The 18,875-nt window shown below is 44.6% G+C and overlaps 1 protein-coding gene and 1 long non-coding RNA gene across 2 annotated transcripts in view; one reads left to right on the top strand and one right to left on the bottom strand.

Annotated features, from left to right (window-relative positions):
- Rab7a (RAB7A, member RAS oncogene family) overlaps positions 1 to 12,163 on the top strand; it is a 50,959-nt gene extending 38,796 nt beyond the window's left edge. The window contains exons 4-6 of the mRNA XM_008828550.3: positions 5,302 to 5,520; positions 6,321 to 6,449; positions 11,292 to 12,163. Coding sequence (XP_008826772.1) covers positions 5,302 to 5,520; positions 6,321 to 6,449; positions 11,292 to 11,387 — 444 coding nt within the window. The 3' untranslated portion in view covers positions 11,388 to 12,163. The remainder of the gene's footprint in view (positions 1 to 5,301; positions 5,521 to 6,320; positions 6,450 to 11,291) is intronic.
- Positions 12,164 to 12,348: 185 nt separating this feature from the next.
- LOC108490618 lies at positions 12,349 to 17,892 on the bottom strand. The gene is made up of 3 exons (XR_001872336.2): positions 17,827 to 17,892; positions 15,784 to 15,890; positions 12,349 to 15,139 (listed from the first exon to the last, which is right to left on the bottom strand). It is a non-coding gene; the product is annotated as an uncharacterized LOC108490618 (long non-coding RNA).
- Between the last annotated feature and the right edge of the window lie 983 nt (positions 17,893 to 18,875).

Raw genomic sequence — 18,875 nt, 5'->3', positions numbered from 1 at the left:
GGTGGAGCACGCCTTTAGTCCCAGCACTCAGGAGGCAGAAGCAGAGGCAGGCAGATCTCTGTGAGTTCAAGGCCACCCTGGTCTACATAGTGAGTTCCAGGACAGCTGAAGCTACAGAGAGACCCTGTCTCAAAAAAAGACCAAAAAAAAAAAAAGAATAAAACTAAAAGTGAAGTCTAATAACCAAAATTTGGAAATTCACTGACTGGTTTTAGCAGCAGATTGGTCATAGCTGTAAAGGCTTGCAAGAAGGAAAAATAGTGGGAACACTAGGGAAAAAGCAGCTTAGTAAGGTTGGACCCACTGTTTTTGTTTGGGTGCCAGGGCTTTATACATGCTCTACCATTGAACTATACTTCAGCACAAATCCACTTTTAATTTCAGGACATGTAAAAAGACTAAAGATTAACTTGGCCAAGAATCTCTAGAACTGACATTATACCAAACCACAAATTAGAAAAACCAACTTCCAGGATGGCTAAATAAAACATGTACATGAATGACAGAATGGCACTCCCCTCCCCGCCAAGAACCTAAGCGCGCCAAGGACAATACTGAACTTGGAAGGAACGTCCACGAGGCTGCTAGCTGACCCCACAGTACCAGCAGAAACAACAGCAGTATGGTGTTGTCCAAAAAGAGTGGTTGGCATGGTGTACAATCGTGGTTTTAGAATTATAATTCTAATATTAAGAGCATAGAGCTAGAAGTGTAACTCAGTGTGGTAGAATGCTTGCTGCCATGCACGAGGCCCTGAGCTCCATCCGAAAGCATATGTAACTTACCTTAGCAGCTATACCAGCCAGTTTTTGTTAACTTGACACAAACTAGAGTCAGCTGGGAAGAGGAACCTCAATGGAGGAATTTCTTCCATAGGATTGGACTGTGGCCCTTCCTCCATGGACTGTAAAGTGTGTGGTGAACTAAACCCTTTCTTCCCAAGTTGGTTTTGGTCAGTGTTTTATCACCACAATAGAAATCAAATTAGAACACTGTCTCCTCAGGACTGGTCCAAGATACTTGAATTAGTTACTTTTCTGTTGCTATGATAAAACACAATGACTAAGGCAGTTTACAGAAGGAAGCATTTATTTGGCTTACTGTTCAGAGTGTAAGAGTCCATCAAAGTGGAGGCTGGCAGCAGAAGGCCTGAGCAGAAAGCTGAGTGTTCACATCTTCAAGCAGGCAGAGAGAGAGATACTAGAAGTGGGCAAGTTATATGTTCTCAAAGCCCATTCCCAGTGTCCTTCCTTCAGCAAGGCTGCACCTACTAATTCCTGCAAACAGCACCACCATCTGGGGACAAGTATTCAAATACTTGGAGCCTGTGGGGACACTTACTCAAACCATTACAATACTTCTTCCCCCAGATACCAGTCCCCAGTTGTTCATGCCCTTATGTAAAAAGTCATTTCCAAGGCTGTGTATGTAGCTCAGTTGATAGAGTGCTTAAAGCATATATGAAGCTTTGGGTTGCCAGCACCACATAAAACAGCTTAGTGCTTTATGCCTGTAATCCCATCATTCTGCGGCTAGAGGCAAGAGGATCAGAAATACAGTTGTCATGTCTTCAGAGAATGTAAGGACATCCTCCCATATGCTATTTAAATAATCTCCAAATTACTTAAAATACCTAATCCTGTATAAGCACTTATTGGACTGTGTTGTTTGTGTGTTGTTTAGGAATAAATAAGGACAAAGGGGAAAAATCCCTTTGCATACATACCAAATACATAACTTGTTGGTTAATCCTCAGGTGTGGACCTCACAGTGATGAGATCTGACTAAGGACACCGAGATTGGTGCTCTGCCTTATAATGCCTGGTGGAATATTAGTGATAATTTTGTTTTGCTGTTTTAAATTTCTGATACTATTGAGGAAGATGCTAGAAGTCAGTATTAACCATAAGGTACAGTCAAGTGTGCATGAACATTTTCAAGATGGTATAGGGACAGGACATAGGCACCGGGCCTGGCTAGGAACTCTGTCCCTAGGGTTCCTATTTGTGTTGGGGCAGGGGTTCCATACAGGGGAGTAGCCAGAGGCTTCAGCACCTGAGGTGGAAAAAGCACAAAGTGAAAACTTTCAAATGGAAAATGGAGGCTATTCTTGACCTTTGACATTTAGAATAGAGCAAGCACAAATCATAAAAGGTTGAGGCTTGTTAGTTAGACCACATTAAATTCAAAACCCGAACAATATGTTGCCAGATGACAAAAGCAAATCACTGAGCCAAGAACACATGGTGATAGACAGCCTATAGTTAAGTAGGTATGGGAAGAGAGTAATAAGTTGATGGGAAGGCATTGTGTTGGTTATGCAGTATAGCTATGCACTTATCCAGCCTGGTAGTTCTGTGTCTGGGTTGTGGCTTGGAGATCACCTTTGGGAACAAGGAGAGAAGTCTTTAAGAGTGTGCATTGCCTCCTATCTGTGACAGTGGAAAGCTGTAAGTAACTCAGATGATCAAGGAAATGCAGTATAGTATAATAAGACAGTAGAATACTTTTAGTTGGTAACTTTGGAAATGGGAAAGCCAAATTGAAAGAGTAGCTTCAGGAGCGATTTGACTTCTTGGGAAGAAGGAGAACTGTCACAGGAAGTATAATGGCAGTGTTGACATTGTTGAATGTGTACCTAGCATGCCTGAGGATCTGTGTTCCATCCCTAAGTTACCACATCAGAATAGTGAATGGATAAATAACTTGGGTATAATTACAGATATAGAAAAGAAAGTATTTCGGCTGGGATTTATGTAGATCAGTAGAAGAGCTTGCTCAGCATTTGTAGGGCCCTGGATTCCATGTCTAGCACCACCCTCTGATGGGGGTATATTAGTCAGGGTTCTCCAAAGAAACAGAACCGGTAGAATGAATATATATGTATAGAGATTTATCAGCTTAGCTTACAGGATAGAGTCTGAGAAGTCCAACAATGGCTGCACCACACTGGAGAGGGTAAGAATCCGTAGTTGCTTAGTCCACGAGGCTGGATGTCTCAGTAGTCCCAATCTGGCACTGAAGGTCTGACGAATTCCAAAAGATCAGCTACTCTTCAGTCTACAGCAGCAAGACGAACTCACCAGTGAGAGAGAAGGCAAGCAGCAAGAAGCCAGGCAGTCTCCTCTGCCTTGGCCTTTTATACCAGCTGCCATCAGAAGGTAACACCCACATTTAGGGTGTGTGTTCCAGCTTCAGATGATCCAATTTAGAAGAGCTCTCGAATTTCAGTTAATCCCAGATCCAGTCAAATTGACACCCAGGATTAGCCATCATGGGGAAATTTTTTTTTTTTTTTAATTTAAAAGGACAGTTTGACAGAGTTGTACTTTTTTGTTAATTGGCAAATACAGATTGTAGTTTTTTATTTTTTAAATATTTATTACTTTTATGTGTGTGAGTGTATTACCTGCATGTGTATAAGTGCACCCATGTAGTGCAGTGCCCACAGAGGTCAGAAGAAGGTGTCGGATCCCCCTGGAACTAGAGTTACAGACGGTTATCCACCATGTGGGTGCTGGGAATCAAACCCAGGTCCTCTGCAAGAGCAGCCAGTGCTCTTAACTGCTGAGCCATCTCTCCAGCCCTATTCTATTTTTATTTTATGTGTCTGAGTTTATTGCCTGCATGTGTATGTAAGTGCACCTGTATTGTGCAGTGCCCGCAGTTAGGTTATTGGATTCCCCTAAAATTGGAGTTATAGACAGTTATTTACTGCCATGTGGGTGCTGGAATCGAACCCAGGTCTTCTGCAAGAACAGCTAATGCTCTGAACCACTGAGCTATCTCTCCAGCTCCAGTTTGTAGTTTTATAAGCTTGATGTCAAATTAATTTCGGAAATAACCAGTTTTTCAGTTTTTGCTTTTTCTTTGTGTTTGCCTAGTCTGGGTATCTGAATTCCATGTAGCCATTTGGTCCCACCTGAGAGAGAGTTCTCAGGAAATAATGCTCTTGGAATTCTGTCTGGAAAAAAGCCATTTGAGATGCAGAAAGAGCTTCATATATTATTGTTCATTGCTCAGTTACTTGTAACCGTAGAAAATTTGCCACAGTGTTTTTTGTTTTTTTTTTTTTTAAACAGGAGTGAGTATTCTTGAGTGTTTGGCAACAGTTAAGCTGCACGCTGTTTCGGGTGTGAGGACTTAAGTAATATGAGAGACAAGGAGATGGATTTGTCCAAGCCTAGGTCTCAGTTCTGTTTTCTAAAACTTTCTTTTCTGCTTTTACTTTATAGAAGTTGCCCTGCTTCTCCTTTCCTAGTTCTTGACTTTCCTCCACCTCTGCCCCTCACACAGGCATATTCAGGTAGAACACTGGGAACAGGAACAGGAAGGATACCACAAGGGCTCCTTTGGCCCTACTCTGCTGAGGGCAGGTGGACTTAGGCTGCTCTTGTACCCTTCCTGCTTTTGTTCTGTGTCCCTGACTCAGTCCCAGTGGTTCTTCCCAAATCTCAGACAATGAGGAGAACCAGTGTTGCTTGTTCTGTTTTGTTTTGATTTTGGTTGGTTTTTGAGATTGGGGGTGGGCCTCGTAGCACAGGCTTACCCTTCCTTTTCCCTTCAAGTTCTGGGATTACAAACCTGTAATATTGCACCAGTCTGCCCAGCCTTGCTTGCACCTGAACCCAGGGTGGCCCATAGGACAGTACCTGTGATCAGTGGAACCTGCTGTGAGCCTTTACCTTGTTCTCATCTTTCTAGCTCCACTTGTCAGGGTTTTTTGTTAGAGTTATAAAAAAGCAAACAAAAAGGCACATGCTTTTATTACGGTGCTTGGGAGGCAGAGGCAGGCAGATCTCTGTGAGTTCAAGGCCAGCCTGGTCTATGTAGCGAGTTCAAGGACAGCTGGGGGCCACAGGGAAAACCTGTCTCAGAAAGACCAAAGTGGGTGGGGGGAGCAAACAAACAAAAACCACATCTTTTTGGTTAGTCAGTAATAATTTTCATTTATTTCCACTATCCCTAGAAAAGCTTGAGGTAGTGTCTTTAATTTTAATACTCAGGAAGCCGAGGCAGGAAGATTGCTAGTTCAAGGCCAGCCTAGGCTACATGCAGCACTGAAATAACCTCAGTAAGTAAAAGCCCTTTGAAATTCCAAGACTCTGTAAGTCTTGAGACTGTAGCTCAGATTTTATGTACATGCCTGGGAGGAGATATAAACGTGTTTTAGCATCCCAAAGAGCAGACCCTCCATCACCCCGTCCTATGTATGTACATATCCACACACACTTTCTTCCTCTGGAACACTGCCCAGTATCCACCAAGGAGCAAGTTTGGTTTTTTTTTTTTCTCTTACAGATCTGGGACACAGCTGGTCAAGAACGGTTCCAGTCTCTTGGTGTAGCCTTCTACAGAGGTGCAGACTGCTGTGTTCTGGTGTTTGATGTGACTGCCCCCAACACATTCAAAACCCTTGACAGCTGGAGAGATGAGTTTCTTATCCAGGCCAGTCCCCGGGATCCTGAAAACTTCCCCTTTGTTGTGTTGGGAAACAAGATTGACCTTGAAAACAGACAGGTAAGTACTCAAAATGGCAGTTACCAGCACAGACTCCTGCTCTGCTAGTGCCTTGGAGGTTTGGAGGGTTCTTTGCCAGGCCCAGAATAGTTTGGGAAGGTGCTGGTGGGAGTGCTTGTCACCTAGGCCCTGCTGACCTGGTCCAGTTGCCCAGCTGCCTCCAGCCAGCTGTGATGTGGGGCTATCATCCTTGCTTTGAGACTCAGTTCCCTTTTTGCACCTCAAAGGAATTTATTTATTTATTCTTTTCATTCTCAGGGGCAGAAGAGAGCTGTGTCCTTGAATAAAGTTTTTCTGGTGCATTTCCACACAGTGTTTCTCCTGGAAACATATTGTTGTTTATAGCTCAGTTTTTTCTGATGTCCATCTCTTTTTCTTCTCCTTAGACTTGGTCTATGTTTCTTAGCTACAAATGAGCTGGGGCAGGGAAAGGAAGGAGGATCCAAGGGCTGCAGAATCCTGTGCCACTTGCCATTTTTACACAGGTGGCAGGAGATAAGTGTGGGAAGGGGATGCATACCTAAGACCAGCTGTGGGGTCCTAGGAGAGGCCACTCTCCACTCTTTTCCCTCCTAACTGGCTCTTTGCTCTTGTCACATGACTATGGGTCACAAGGTCTGGTTACAGACATAGAGATGGTTTGAGTTTGGGTGTCAGCTCTGCCTCACACTACCTGCAAGTGTGTGGGCCACCCTCCTCATTCCCAGGTCTCTTCTCACCTGTGCACCTGTCTTGGGAGGACTGAGTCATCGCCCACTGCCCATGTCATTAGTGTTCATATGCCCTCCTTCCTCCTACAGGTGGCCACAAAGAGGGCACAGGCCTGGTGCTACAGCAAAAACAACATTCCCTACTTTGAGACCAGTGCTAAGGAGGCCATCAATGTGGAACAGGCCTTCCAGACAATTGCTCGGAATGCACTTAAACAGGTAAGTCTCCAGGGCCCTGTTGCTGTATAGTGCCCTCTGGTGATGGCTGGTGCTACACCATCTAGCCTTTGTTATGATTTTCTTTCCTAGCTGCCTCTTTTTCCCTAGCTGTAGCTAGGAAAACCTACTTGCTTATCTGGAGAGGCTGAGACATGTTCTGCTTCAGCTCCTAGGAGAGGTCCACTGCTTTGTGAGTCATCTAAAAGATACAAGGCAGGACTGGGGATGTGACTTGGTGGTAGAACACTTGCCTAGCAGGTGCAAGGTCCAGCACTATAAGTAACAAAACAAAAACAGTAAAAGATACAGGGCAGCAAAGTTGGGCTCTTGTAAAGGCCTTATTCCTAGTATTGTGCTGTTAGATCAGGCCACCAGGGGGCTCTTGGTGGCCCCTTACCAGATTAGTCATGTTATTCTGCTCCTGGCCTGCACAATGGAACACCAAGTTAGAAGGATGACTATGATGATTATGTGAGAATCAACTCTCACAAACCAGGAAATTGCTTTTTCCTGGGAGTATTTACATAACACAAAGAAGTAAAATGCAGGAAAAGTGTTATCAAGGAACCAAGAGCTCCCAGCTACCCTCTTCTGTGAGTCGATATCAGCACTGTGCTAAAGCAGTATGGAGGTACAGACTTGTAATCCCAGCTACTGGGGAGGCTGAGACAGGAAGATGAAAAGTTTTAAGGTTGGCCTGGGCACCTTAGTAAGGCTGGAAGTATACTCACTGGTTGAGTGCTTGCCTAACATATACAAGACTCTGGGGTTCAATCCCCAGTATTGGGGGATGTAAAAAAAAAAGTGTGGGCTTTGAGCTACTAGCACTGTTGGGGGTGGGGGGGTCCATGATAAAATAAAGCAGGCCATCAAACATTATGCATCATTTGGAACTGTATGTAACTGGCAAATTAAGAGGTTCTGCTATTTCTAGGAACCTAGGTTGATAGAATGTACTGGTTCTCACCAGGACAAGACATCTGGCTGGGTGGGTGAGAGATTTTGTAATGAATTGTTCCAGAGACAGGAGTCTTGGCGTAGAGGTACTACACAAAGTATTTCATCAAGGACGGGCCTACCCTGGGAGGAATATTCCTCCAAATACTAGGAAAGCTCTCAAGATACTTGCTTCTTTCTAACTGATGTTCTAACACCTGCCCCCCCAATCTACCCTTCCAAAACTTTATTTCTCTTAGCATCCATGCATCCACTGCCAATTTTTCTCTCCAACCTTTGTAACCTCTCTTTCTGTAAGGTCATGACTCTTGAGGGCACTGGTTAGATTGAGGGTTCGTTTTAGACCGGGGCTGGATGACTAACCTAGGGAGACTCCTCACCAGCTCCAACCAGCAGGCTGTGGGTGTCAGCTGTATTTGCTGGGCCAGACTAACGCTGTCAGTTGCCACATTCATGGCATTATCCCTTTGAGATTCTCTCCCTAAGCTGACTATTGTGGTCTTCTCTGCTGTGAAGCACAGAATCTCATGATTTTTTTTTTTTTTTTAATGTTTCATCATCTTTACTGACAAGAATTAGGTGTCCTTTTGAATTCTTTAGACCAGGGCACCTTTAGAATGCAGCACAAAAAGGCACTAGAAAGATGAGATGAGGGATGGCACATGAATGTACCAAAAGTCCTTACACCAGCCAGGGTCCTTCCAGGGCTGGTTCTTAGAGTGTCCCCAAAGTGACCTCCTGAGCTCTTCTTGGTAAACACCTTCGTCTACTTTTCAACTTTGTTTTCCCCTCCCCAACTCTGTTGTCTTTTGATAGCCTTTGGCCATAGGGGAAAAAAAAGTCATCCTAAGCTGAGTATGGTAGTGCCTGCCTATAATTTTAGCACTTAGAAATCTGGGGCAAGAGGAAAGAAAGGTGGCAAGTTCCAGTACAGCCTGAGCTGTAGAGAAAAGAAGAAAAGATGTTGTAGAACATTCCTGTAATACCATGTAACACCAGAGAAGTGAAGGCAGAAGGATCAAGGCCAGCCTCGGCTACATAGTAGCATGTTTGAGGGTACCCTGGGACACATAAGACCCAGTCTCAGAAAACAACAGCAAAAGGCCATCTTTTAGTCAGATCCTGAGATGTCTATAAAATCTCTTGGGTTAAGGCAGGAATAGGGATGTGCCTTTCCTCTTTCAGAGCCAGTGTGTCCAATGGGAGTGAGTGTTGGGAAGCCATCCCCCTTTGGGTAATGAAATGTGACATTTGTGTATGGTAGGATCCACTTCCAGTGTGCTCAGTCTATCCTGGCCATGTCTAGATCCCTTTGCCTATATTTGATTTCAGTGTCTTTTGGGTAGGTCTGACCCCTGAAAAGGTGCTGCTAAAATACCTTCCTTGGGGGAGATACAAACAACATCCACCCTTGGTCCTAATGATAATCAAAGGTCACTAGGGGAACCAAAGTTCCCTTGGGGAACCAGTGAGTTTATTGAGCTTCCTTACAGAACAATGAGTAAGGGGATTACAAGAGTAGGTGCTCCCCCTGAAGACCACATGGGAAAGTTCTCAACCAGCATGCATGATGGCTTCCCAATAGCTGCATGGAGCTCCCCACAAGGGGTTGGCAAGAGTGACTGGGTGCTTCAAAGAAGGGACCTTCAAAGAAGGTCAGTAGTCAACAAGCCCAGCTATGAGGATCTTTTGCAAGTGGGTACAGCTGAACTCCTGAAGAGACCATTGTTTGGCTCAGAGGACGGTCCTGTAGTACAAAGGCGGATTTCCACTCAACTGTTTTTTATGTCTATCTTGTAATTTTTTTCTTGTCAGTGTAATAATTTTATTAAAGTTCTACCTCCCTGCAACAACCTACCCTCGAGTAAAGTCCCGCTGAGATTTTTGTTGGAATTGTATTAGCCAGTTGGGCTAGCCATAACAAAAAAATGTAGGCTTGGGTAGATCATACATTAGACATTTTATTTTCTTGTCTTTGAGTGTGGGACCCAGGTGCTGGCACAGTGAGTGGGCTTGGAGTTGGAGAGACTGCTGAGATGAGACCATTGTCTTATTGCAAACACACCCCACCCCCACCCCCAGAGGGCTGCCCTCTGCTTGAAAGCAAATGTGAACAAGCCCTCTGGAGTGGCTCAGTAACAACATAAGTCCTGGGGGTGAAGAGGTGTAATTCAGTTGGTATAGAGTGCTCCCCTAGATGCACAAGGCCCTGGATTAATTTTCCAGCACTACATAAACTTCATGATTTAGTGCATTCCTGTAATCCCAGTATTTTTGAGATAGAGGCAGGAGGATTTAGGAGTTCAGGATCATCAACAGCAACATACAGTTAAAGGCCAACCTGGAACATATGAGACCCTGTTTTGAAAGCAAAAATTCTATGGGACCAGACTCCATGAATAACCTTGTCTAATCTGAATAGTCACAGCACATTGGGGGCTAGGGCTTCTGAATTTTGAGAGACACCCATTCTGTCGAAGACTGTTATTTTAGGTCTTGTGCTTTAATAAGGCTTTATAATTCTTTTGTAATTGCTTTTATGTTATAAACTATTGCTGTTTATAATTTAAATCTAAACAAAAGGCTGTTCACCAGATGCCATTCAGCCACAGGAAGCATGAACTCAGGTAAATGTAACATGGAAACTAAATGAAGGAAGCCCGTTTCAAAATATGACCCTGTGTCTTAGAAGTCCATTAAAAGGAAACTTGTGTAAAGCAGGATATGATGGTGCACACCTGTAATCCTAGCCTGTAAGGCAGAAAGATTGCCCAAAAATCCAAGACCAGGCTAGCTACAGAGTGAAACCCTCTCTGGGCTCAGCTGTGAAGAGCATTTGCTGCTCTTCCAGAAGACTTTGGTTAAGTTCCCAGCACCCACATGGTAGATAACTGTCTGAAACTCCAGTTCCAGGGGATCCAATGCCCCCTTTCTGACCTGTGTGGGCATCAGATGCATGTAGTGCACTTACACAACAGCAAAACATTTGAAATGTAGGCAGGAAGGCAGATAGACAAATGGTGCTGTTTAAGGTGAAGTGTGGCTCACTGAAGAGTGCTTGCTTGTCATATTGTGAAGCTCTGGCTTCCATCCCCTGCATTTGGGGAGGATGATCTAGAATGGGGGAATCTGTTAAGAAGATTGTAGTGGTTGCTGGGGGAAGAGGTTTCTTTTGAGAGTGATTAGTGTTCTAAACTAATGTGATGTGGCCCAGTTTCATAAATATACGAAGACCACTGAATTGTGCACTTTAATGGAACCATTATTTTTTTCAATGTGCATTCCCAAATGTTTCATATTTTTACAGCTGTTGTGAATAGAACAGCACTGTCTAGAAAGCCTTTCCTCCCCTTCTGAGCTACAGTGCTAAAGGTGGACCCTGGGGCTTTTTGCATTCTATATAAGCTACAGCTCAGGCCTAGAGAACTTTAAACAAAGAGAAAGTGTCCCTAGTTTATCCTGAAAGCTAAGATGGTCCCCTTGTAGTGACTGAAGCCCATCTACCATGTTGATCTACACAGCTGATGGCTTCACCCACCGCTCTGCCCCCAACAAACCTTGGGAAAATAAACTAACCCATGGATATCAGCTAGAAAAACTAGACATGGGGAGTACCCTGGGACCCAAGAGGCAGTGAGTACTGCCCAGCTGATTTAAGTATAGAGCATCTGAGCTGGGTGTGGTCCATCAGGGACATCAATCAGCTTGCATTCTGGCTGCTCAATGTAAATGTGGCTCCTGTCTGACTCTCTCCTCACAAAGCCATCCCTTTTGTGTGGAAGTCCAGTCAGACTCTGTCTCTACTTTTCCTATACCCAGGTCAAATTGAATACCAAACTGCTTCTGTGTCCCAAGTCATCAACATTTCTCTCTTTCTCTGTCCAGGAAACAGAGGTGGAACTATACAATGAATTCCCTGAACCCATCAAACTGGACAAAAATGACCGGGCCAAGGCCTCCGCAGAGAGCTGCAGTTGCTGAAGGGGCAGTGAGCGCAGAGCACAGAGTCCTTCACAGACCAAGAACACACGTAGGCCTTCAACACGAGTCCCCTCCTTTAAAACAGAACAGAATGTGATCTCTCATTTCCAGCTGCCAAAAGAAACTCCACCAAATCATCCTGCACACACCCATACCCACACCCACAATACAAGCAAACTCCAGCCCATGCCTGTCATGGCTCCTAGGGCAGCTGCCCACCTTGAGCCCTTTGTGTGGCAGGACAGGCAGCTGGAGACCCCGCTCTGGGGGTACAGTGGGCAATGGAACCTTACTCTTCTTGTCCACTGGGGAGTGAGAGAACTGTTCACGGTTTATCTGTGTCTATCTGATTTTTTTAACGGTCTTGTGGTCTTTTACCCCCATCCCTCCTTGAAGGTCTTGTGGGAAGGCTGGTGCCCCGCTCCATTACAGGCTCCCACCCAGTCCGAACAGGCTGAGTTTTGTATGTATCTGTTAATGCTTGTTACTTTTAACTAATCAGATCTTTTTACAGTATCCATTTATTATGTAATGCTTCTTAGAAAAGAATCTTATAGTACATGTTAATATATGCAACCAATTAAAATGTATAAATTAGTGTAAGGAATTCCTGGATTGTGTGTTTAAGTCCTCTAATGCAGGCGTGCAAAGTGAAGGGTTGAACCCTGTCTGGATTACAGAGTGTTAAGAGACTCAGAATTTGGAAATCCAGCTAGTGGCAGTATTGTGTACAGTAGACATGAGAATTATGTACACCTTTTTCAAAGACTTAAGAGCCAAAAAGCTTTTCATCTCTCCAGAGGGTGAACTGAAGTAGACAGTTCCTTTTGTGTCTAAATTTTCCAAAAGGTTGATCTGAATAATAACAGTAGTGTATGCAATGGATAAATTGCTATTACTTCAGAAATTATGGAAAAATTTTTTTTTCTTCAAAATTTAAATTTTTTTTTTTCTTTTTTTGTTTTTTTTTTTTTTTTTTTTTTTCCTTTCCATTCAACACTTTACAATTCCTGTTAGAACAGCATCCTACTCTTAAGAGGAAAGGACAACCCCAGCAGACCTGTCCTAGTGACTCTACCTTTGTTCTAGAAGGCGCTCCTTTCAGGGTTGTGGTACCCTTAGGCTAGCAGACCCCTTCTCCTTTACCCACTCCACCCAGTGTGGCCCAGCACTAACCCACCTGTCTCTTGGGTTGAGCCCTGGCAGTTCTGCCCCCTCCCAAGGACCTGCTTGCTTCCTGGAGCACTTCCCCCTCAAGAGGTCTACATTCTAGGGTGTGGGCTGAGTTCTTCTGTAAAGAGATGAACGTGATGCCAATAAAATTTAACAAGAACAAAGAAAAGCTGCCCTGTTTTTTTGTTTCTTGCAGACTCGTGGCCGTCTGAGAACATTTTTTGGTCATGGTGTTCAGAAGAGAGAGGTCTTCATACCTCACCCTAGAGTATCTGCCCTTAGTGTGAGTCTTTGCCTTTCATCAATACTGGTGGGACATGGAATGGAGAAAACATGTTCCATAGGAGGAGCAGTCCCAAATTGCTTGGTACCTTGGGCCATTTCCTGTTTCAGGTACAACCATAGAAATGACTGTGTGCCATTGACTTAAAGCTAACTGCAATATGCAGTTCTCATTTTTCACAGATGCTCTCCTGGAGCAGGGACTGGTGTCCAGAAATACATATGGTGTACAAGCTAGGACTGAAGAGCCACCACCTAGAAGCCACTTTACAAAAACAGTGCTGATTCTGCCAGAGCATCCACTGGGTCTTTGCTAACCAAGCCCCGCAAATCGCACATTGCTTCTACTTTTCAGACTCCTGTTGCTTTGCTTTCTTCCTGTTGGGTCTTGACACTTTTTACCTGGGTGTGCTGACACACACCCTTAATCCCAGCACTCTGGAGGCAGAGGCAGGCAGATATCTGTGAGGTTGAGGCCAGCGTGGTGTACATAGGGAGTTCCAGACCACCTGGGGCTACAGGGAGATCCTGTCTCAAAAAAGACCAGAAAAATCATCTCTTTTTAGCCATGCATGGTGACACACTCTTTAATCCCAGCAGATCTCCGTGAAATCAAGGGCAGCTTGGTCTACACAGCAAGATCAAGGCCAGCTGGGGAGACCCTATCTCTGAGAGAGAGAAAATATACTTTTGGGGGCATAGTGAAACACCTATAATCAGATGCTCAGGAGGCTCAGGCAGGAGGATCACTTGAGCCTAGGCATTTGGGGCCAGTCAGGACAACATAGTGGGATCAGATGTCTGTTAAGAAAGGAAAAGATTAAGATCTCTTTTTTCAGGTCATTCTAGTATAGCCAGAGTTGAACTGATGAAAATAATTTCCCCAAAGCCAGGCATGGTGGGAGACTGGGGAGGCTGAGGCAGGAGGATGGGGGAGTTCAGGGCTAGTTTTGTGAAACCTATCATTTAAAGAAAATCAAATAGCAAATATGGAGCCAGAGAGATGGCTTAGCTGTTAAATGCACTTAACTGCTCTTGCAAAGGATCCAGGTTCAGTTCCCAACACCTACATGGCAGCTTACAAAAGATTGTAACTGCAGTTCCAGGGGATCTAATGCCCTCTTCTTGCTTCTGTGGGGACTGCACAAACATGGAACATGTCTGGGCTTTCAAACACACGAATAGAAAAACTTCCCCTACATGCGTCCAATTGTTATTTTACTGTTGGAAAGATTGGGGAAAAATACTTCTGACCACATACCTGAGCTTTTCTGGTTTTTAAGTTTTTTTTCCCTATCATTAAGCTCCCACTGCATTTATTTAAATTGAGGTGGGGGTGCTGGAGTATGGCTTGGAGGCTCAGCACTTGCCTAGTGGAGCCCTGGATTCTATTCAGCATCAAACAAAAACCACACAATTAGTGTGATTGCCATAAGAAAGTTGAGTGCAGCAGGTATTTCCTGTCACTTGGTTTGTGGGTATGGCTTCTGCCAGGGTTACTGGGGAGCCTATAACTGCCTCTTCAAAAGAGGCTCAGTGTTTTCTTCACATTACCCTTCTCTGCCCCTTCTGCAGAAGTGCCTCAGCTTATAGGATTCAAAATGTTCTCATTTGCTAGGAATACATTTTTCCCTAAGCACATGCTGTGCCATTGAGCTCTACCCCAGTTCCTAAATGTATTTTTGCTGGAGTTCCAGCAAAAGAAACTAGTCCTGGAGTTTTGTTTACTTCTTAGGGTTTAGTTTAGGTCCATTGGTTGATTATGACTCTTTCTTATAGGCCAGAAGACAAAAGGTGAAGCCCAGAGAAAATCCCTAGTCTGCCTTTCAGGGAAGCTCTGTGACAGAGCACTTACCCAATATGCACAAGGCCCTGGGTTCCATCCCCAGTACCCCTCATGCTGCACCCCCACCCCCCAAGTCTCTTAACTGAAGCTGTGGGCAGCCTGTTTTGCTAAGGCAATGAATTCAGTAGTTGGGTTTCCAGCTGTGTCTGTGGCCTGGGTAGAGAAGTACCTACCACAGAGGCTGTGTTTCCTAGAAACCAACCATGGTTTGAGCTGTGAAAACTAATAATGTAACACATTCTGTTAAGAGAAAAACATAACCCCGAGATAGAGAAAAGGTGTTGGACAAAATTCAGCAGCCTTTCAGGATAGGTGTGATGAAAAAGAAACTTTCTCAATCAGCATCAGGCAGGCAGAGCTAGCAGCATAATATGAGACTGAAAGCTTCACCTCAGATCAGGAACAAGACTGACCTGCTTTGCCACCCTCATTGAGCAAAGCACTGAGTGTTCTAGAAAAGACAAAGATTGGAAAGGAAAATGTCAGCATGTCTTCAATAGATGATACTCATGCTGAAAACAACTGAACACATTACATTTACAAAATCATCAGAAAAAAAAAAAAAATCAGAAATCAAAGGTTTTTTTGTTTGTTTGAGACAGGATCTTGTGTCCAAGCTGGCTTCCACCTCAAAATGTAACTGAGGATGACCTTGAACTTCTGATCCTCAGGTATGAGCCAGTGAGCCACCACACCTGGTTTACGAAGTGGGAATTGAAGGGGGCACAGGGATGGGGGTTTCATGCATGTTAGGCAAGCACTCTACCAGCTAAGCTATATATCCTAATGCCAGAAAAAAATATTTAAAACCAATCAAGAGATAAAGTTTGTACATGAGAAGCATAGAAAACATTGGTAAAGCTGGGCATGTTGAGACATGCATGCCTCTATCTCAGCACCCAGGAGGTTAAGGCTGGAGGATTGCTACCAGTTCAAAGCCAGCCAGGACTATAACATGAGACCCTGTCTCAAAAACTTAAAAAAATTACTGAAAGAAACTATAATAGCTCATACCTACAGTCCCAGTACTGGGAAGTCAAGCAGGAAAGTCTGAAACCTTGTCTCCAAAAGACATTTCTGTTACTCAGGCCCTACCTTTAGTGCAGTTGGCTCCATTGGTCTGGAGAGGGCCCTTTTGCTGGGACACATGGAGCAGGATCTCTGGAGGAGCCTCACATTCCTGCACCCTGGTATCCCTGGAGCTGTAGAATGATGGGTTGGGCAAGAGAGACAAACATCAGTGGGGCATAGAGGCTTGTGCATATGCCTGATTTACATGCTGCTGTATAGGAAAGAAAAAAAAAAGTATTTTAAGGTTAAGGTTTTTGTTGCTTTTTTTTTTTAATTGAATTTTTGAGATTTTCATAGTTTGATAGCATTTAGATCCACTTCCCTCTCCATGTCTCTCCCCACTGTATTTTTTTTTTTTAAACCCTGGGCTTTGTGTAGTCAGCATAAAGTCTACTATGGAACTATTCTCCCAACCTTTCTCTTTTTTTAAGAAAGGAGGACTGGAGGACTGCTCGTCCAGGGCCCCCTTGTGCAAATACAAGTACAGTTACTGGAAAAAGTTGGGGCTGTCCTGTCAGTTTGGGTAGCTATACCCAGACCTGCAGGAGGCAAAGCTCCCAGGAAGGATGGAGCCTGGGCTGAGCACCTGGGAGGGACACTGATATACAGAGACAGGCAGGAGCTACTTGCAGAAGGTTTAAAAGAGGAAAGTTAGGGGCTGGAGAGATGGCTCAGCGGTTAAGAACACTGTTCTTGCAAAAGACCCGGGTTCGAATCCCAGCACCCACATGACAGCTAACAACTGTCCATAACTCCAGTTCCAGGGGATCCAACAGTCTATTCTGTCCTCTGCCAGCATTGCATAACACAAGTACATTTACCTACATGCAGGCAATACACGCATACACATAAAAATAATTTTAAAAAAAGGAAAGTTAGAAAAGAGTGCATCCTATTGGTCACCTTGGCAGTGGTAAGCAGCCCCAAACAGGGAAAGGCCCAAAGACCTGGGAGTGAGCCTCTTTGATCACTGGCAGCCAAATCTTCAGGCAGCCATGCTGGGCAATTATGAAGGCAGGGCCACCTAAAAAAAGGCAGAAGCAGGGCTGGAGCTTGTGTATTGTGTGGTGGTGGTGGTGGTGGTGGGGTCCAAGAAGCACTGCATACTGGTTAAATAGGGGTCATGGGCGGCTTGAACTTAAAAGTGTACTCAAGACTGAGTTTGCAAGAGCAGCAGCTTCTCTCCCATCTGCAGCTACAGAAGTCTATGGAGTCTGTTTTGTTTTTAGACAGGGTTTCCCTATAGCCACAGCTAGCCTGGAATTTGCTATGTAGAACAGGCTGGCCTCGAGCTCAGAGATCCACCTTCCCCTCCCACCCGTGTGCTGGGATTAAAGACATGTACCACCATGTCTGGCTCTTCTGAGTGGTTTTAAAGAAAAAAAGTATGTATTTTCCTGCATGTAAGTACACCTGGGCATTCAATGCCTTTGGAGGCCAGAAGGCATTGGAGTTATAGATGGTTGTGAGCTGCCATGTGGGCAGGCAAATTCAGGTTCTCCGGAAAAGCAGCCAGTGCTCTTAACCACTGAAACATCTCTCCAGCCCTCAGAAGTGTTTTGTTTTAGTTACAGTTTTTCTTTTTGTATTGAGATGACAGACAAGCACAACCAGGCTAAGACCAGTGTTTTTAAAAAAGAGTAAGATTGGGCCAGGCATGGTGGTACATGTCTTTAATCCCAGCACACGGGTGGCAGGGGAAGGTGGATCTCTGAGCTCAAGGCCAGCGTGTTCTACATAGCAAATTCCAGGCTAGCTGTGGCTACAGGGAGACTCTGTCTCAAAAAGACCAAAAGAGTAAGATTGGAACTGGAGAGGTGGCTCAGTGATTAAGAGCACTTGCTCTTCCAGAGTTTGGTTCCCAACACCCATGTCAAGCAGGTTATGACTGCCTGTAACTCCAGCACTAGGGATCCGATGTCCTTTTCTGGCCTCTATGGGCACCCACACAAAAGTGGAATATACACAAATTTTTTTTCAAAAAGATATAAAAGACTTGAAGTTTTTTTTAATTTTTATGTGTATGAATGCTTTCATGTATGTAAGTACACCCATGTCATGCAATACCTGCAGAGGTCAGAAGAGGGCATCAGATCCCCTGGAACTGGAGTTAGTGAAGACAGTGGTTAGTTGCCATGTGGGTGCTCTTAACCACTGAGCCATCTCTCCAGCCCTGAAAGAAAAGTGCACACACAGGTAAGACATGGTGGTCCATGCTTTAAATCCCAGTACTCAGGAGGCAGAGATAGGCAGCTTTCTGTGAGTTTGAGGCCAGCCTATTCTACATAGTTCCAGGCCAACACAGTGACCCTGTCAAAACAACAGAAGCACACAGATTACATGATTGTCACATTCCCACACCAGAATGTAGAATGTAGAAGGGCCTCTATAAAGGTTCACAGAGTGCTTTGTTTCTACCTGGCCTGGGAGTCTGTGAGCCCTGGGAGAGATACAACAAGGTCATTTGTCTTTTGCTTTACTTTGGGGTTTGTTGTCTTGGTGTTTTGTGTTTTGTATTTTAATTCTTGGGACAAAATTTAATGAAAAAACATCACAGACTAAATGTGTGGCTGCTTGGACAAGAGCAACCTTGAGGTTTGCAGTATGTGCCTGTGTGAGAATCATGTGTCTGACACCACAGGGGCCTCAGATCTGTTCTGGAGATGAGGGAAGAGGATGCCGACTGCACAGGCCTGCAAGACACTTGGGAACCTGGTCTTCATCCTGTCAAAGGTCATTCCAGAACCCAGCTCTGCTAGGTGGTCTCAGGTGGCTGGCAGCTCACACTCTGCTAGGTCAACATGCAGATAGGCTTGCAGGTTGATCAGCCTCAGCATGGAGACTGCAGATCTTCTAGGACCTGTACAAATCTGGAACTCCAGCCTCAGCCTCTCTGTTGGGCTTAGGGTAACCAGAGGCAGTGTGCAATGTTCTTCCAGGCTTTTGGGCAAAGACCAAAGAGGAAGTACCTTAACTTGACGTGTGAGAGGGAAATAGTCTCTGAAGAAATGACCACAAATGATTAGCTGCGTCAAGATTACCCAGGATACCCTGGGGTATACTCCTTAGGGGAAACCTCTGGCTTGTACCAGGAAACCACTCACCAGGCCTTGGAG

Source organism: Nannospalax galili, unplaced genomic scaffold, assembly GCF_000622305.1.
Source record: "Nannospalax galili isolate Female #2095 unplaced genomic scaffold, S.galili_v1.0 scaffold332, whole genome shotgun sequence".
Classification (NCBI taxonomy): Eukaryota; Metazoa; Chordata; class Mammalia; order Rodentia; family Spalacidae; genus Nannospalax; species Nannospalax galili.
Note: the sequence above shows the minus strand (reverse complement) of the source record. Positions and strands in the feature narration are given on the sequence as shown.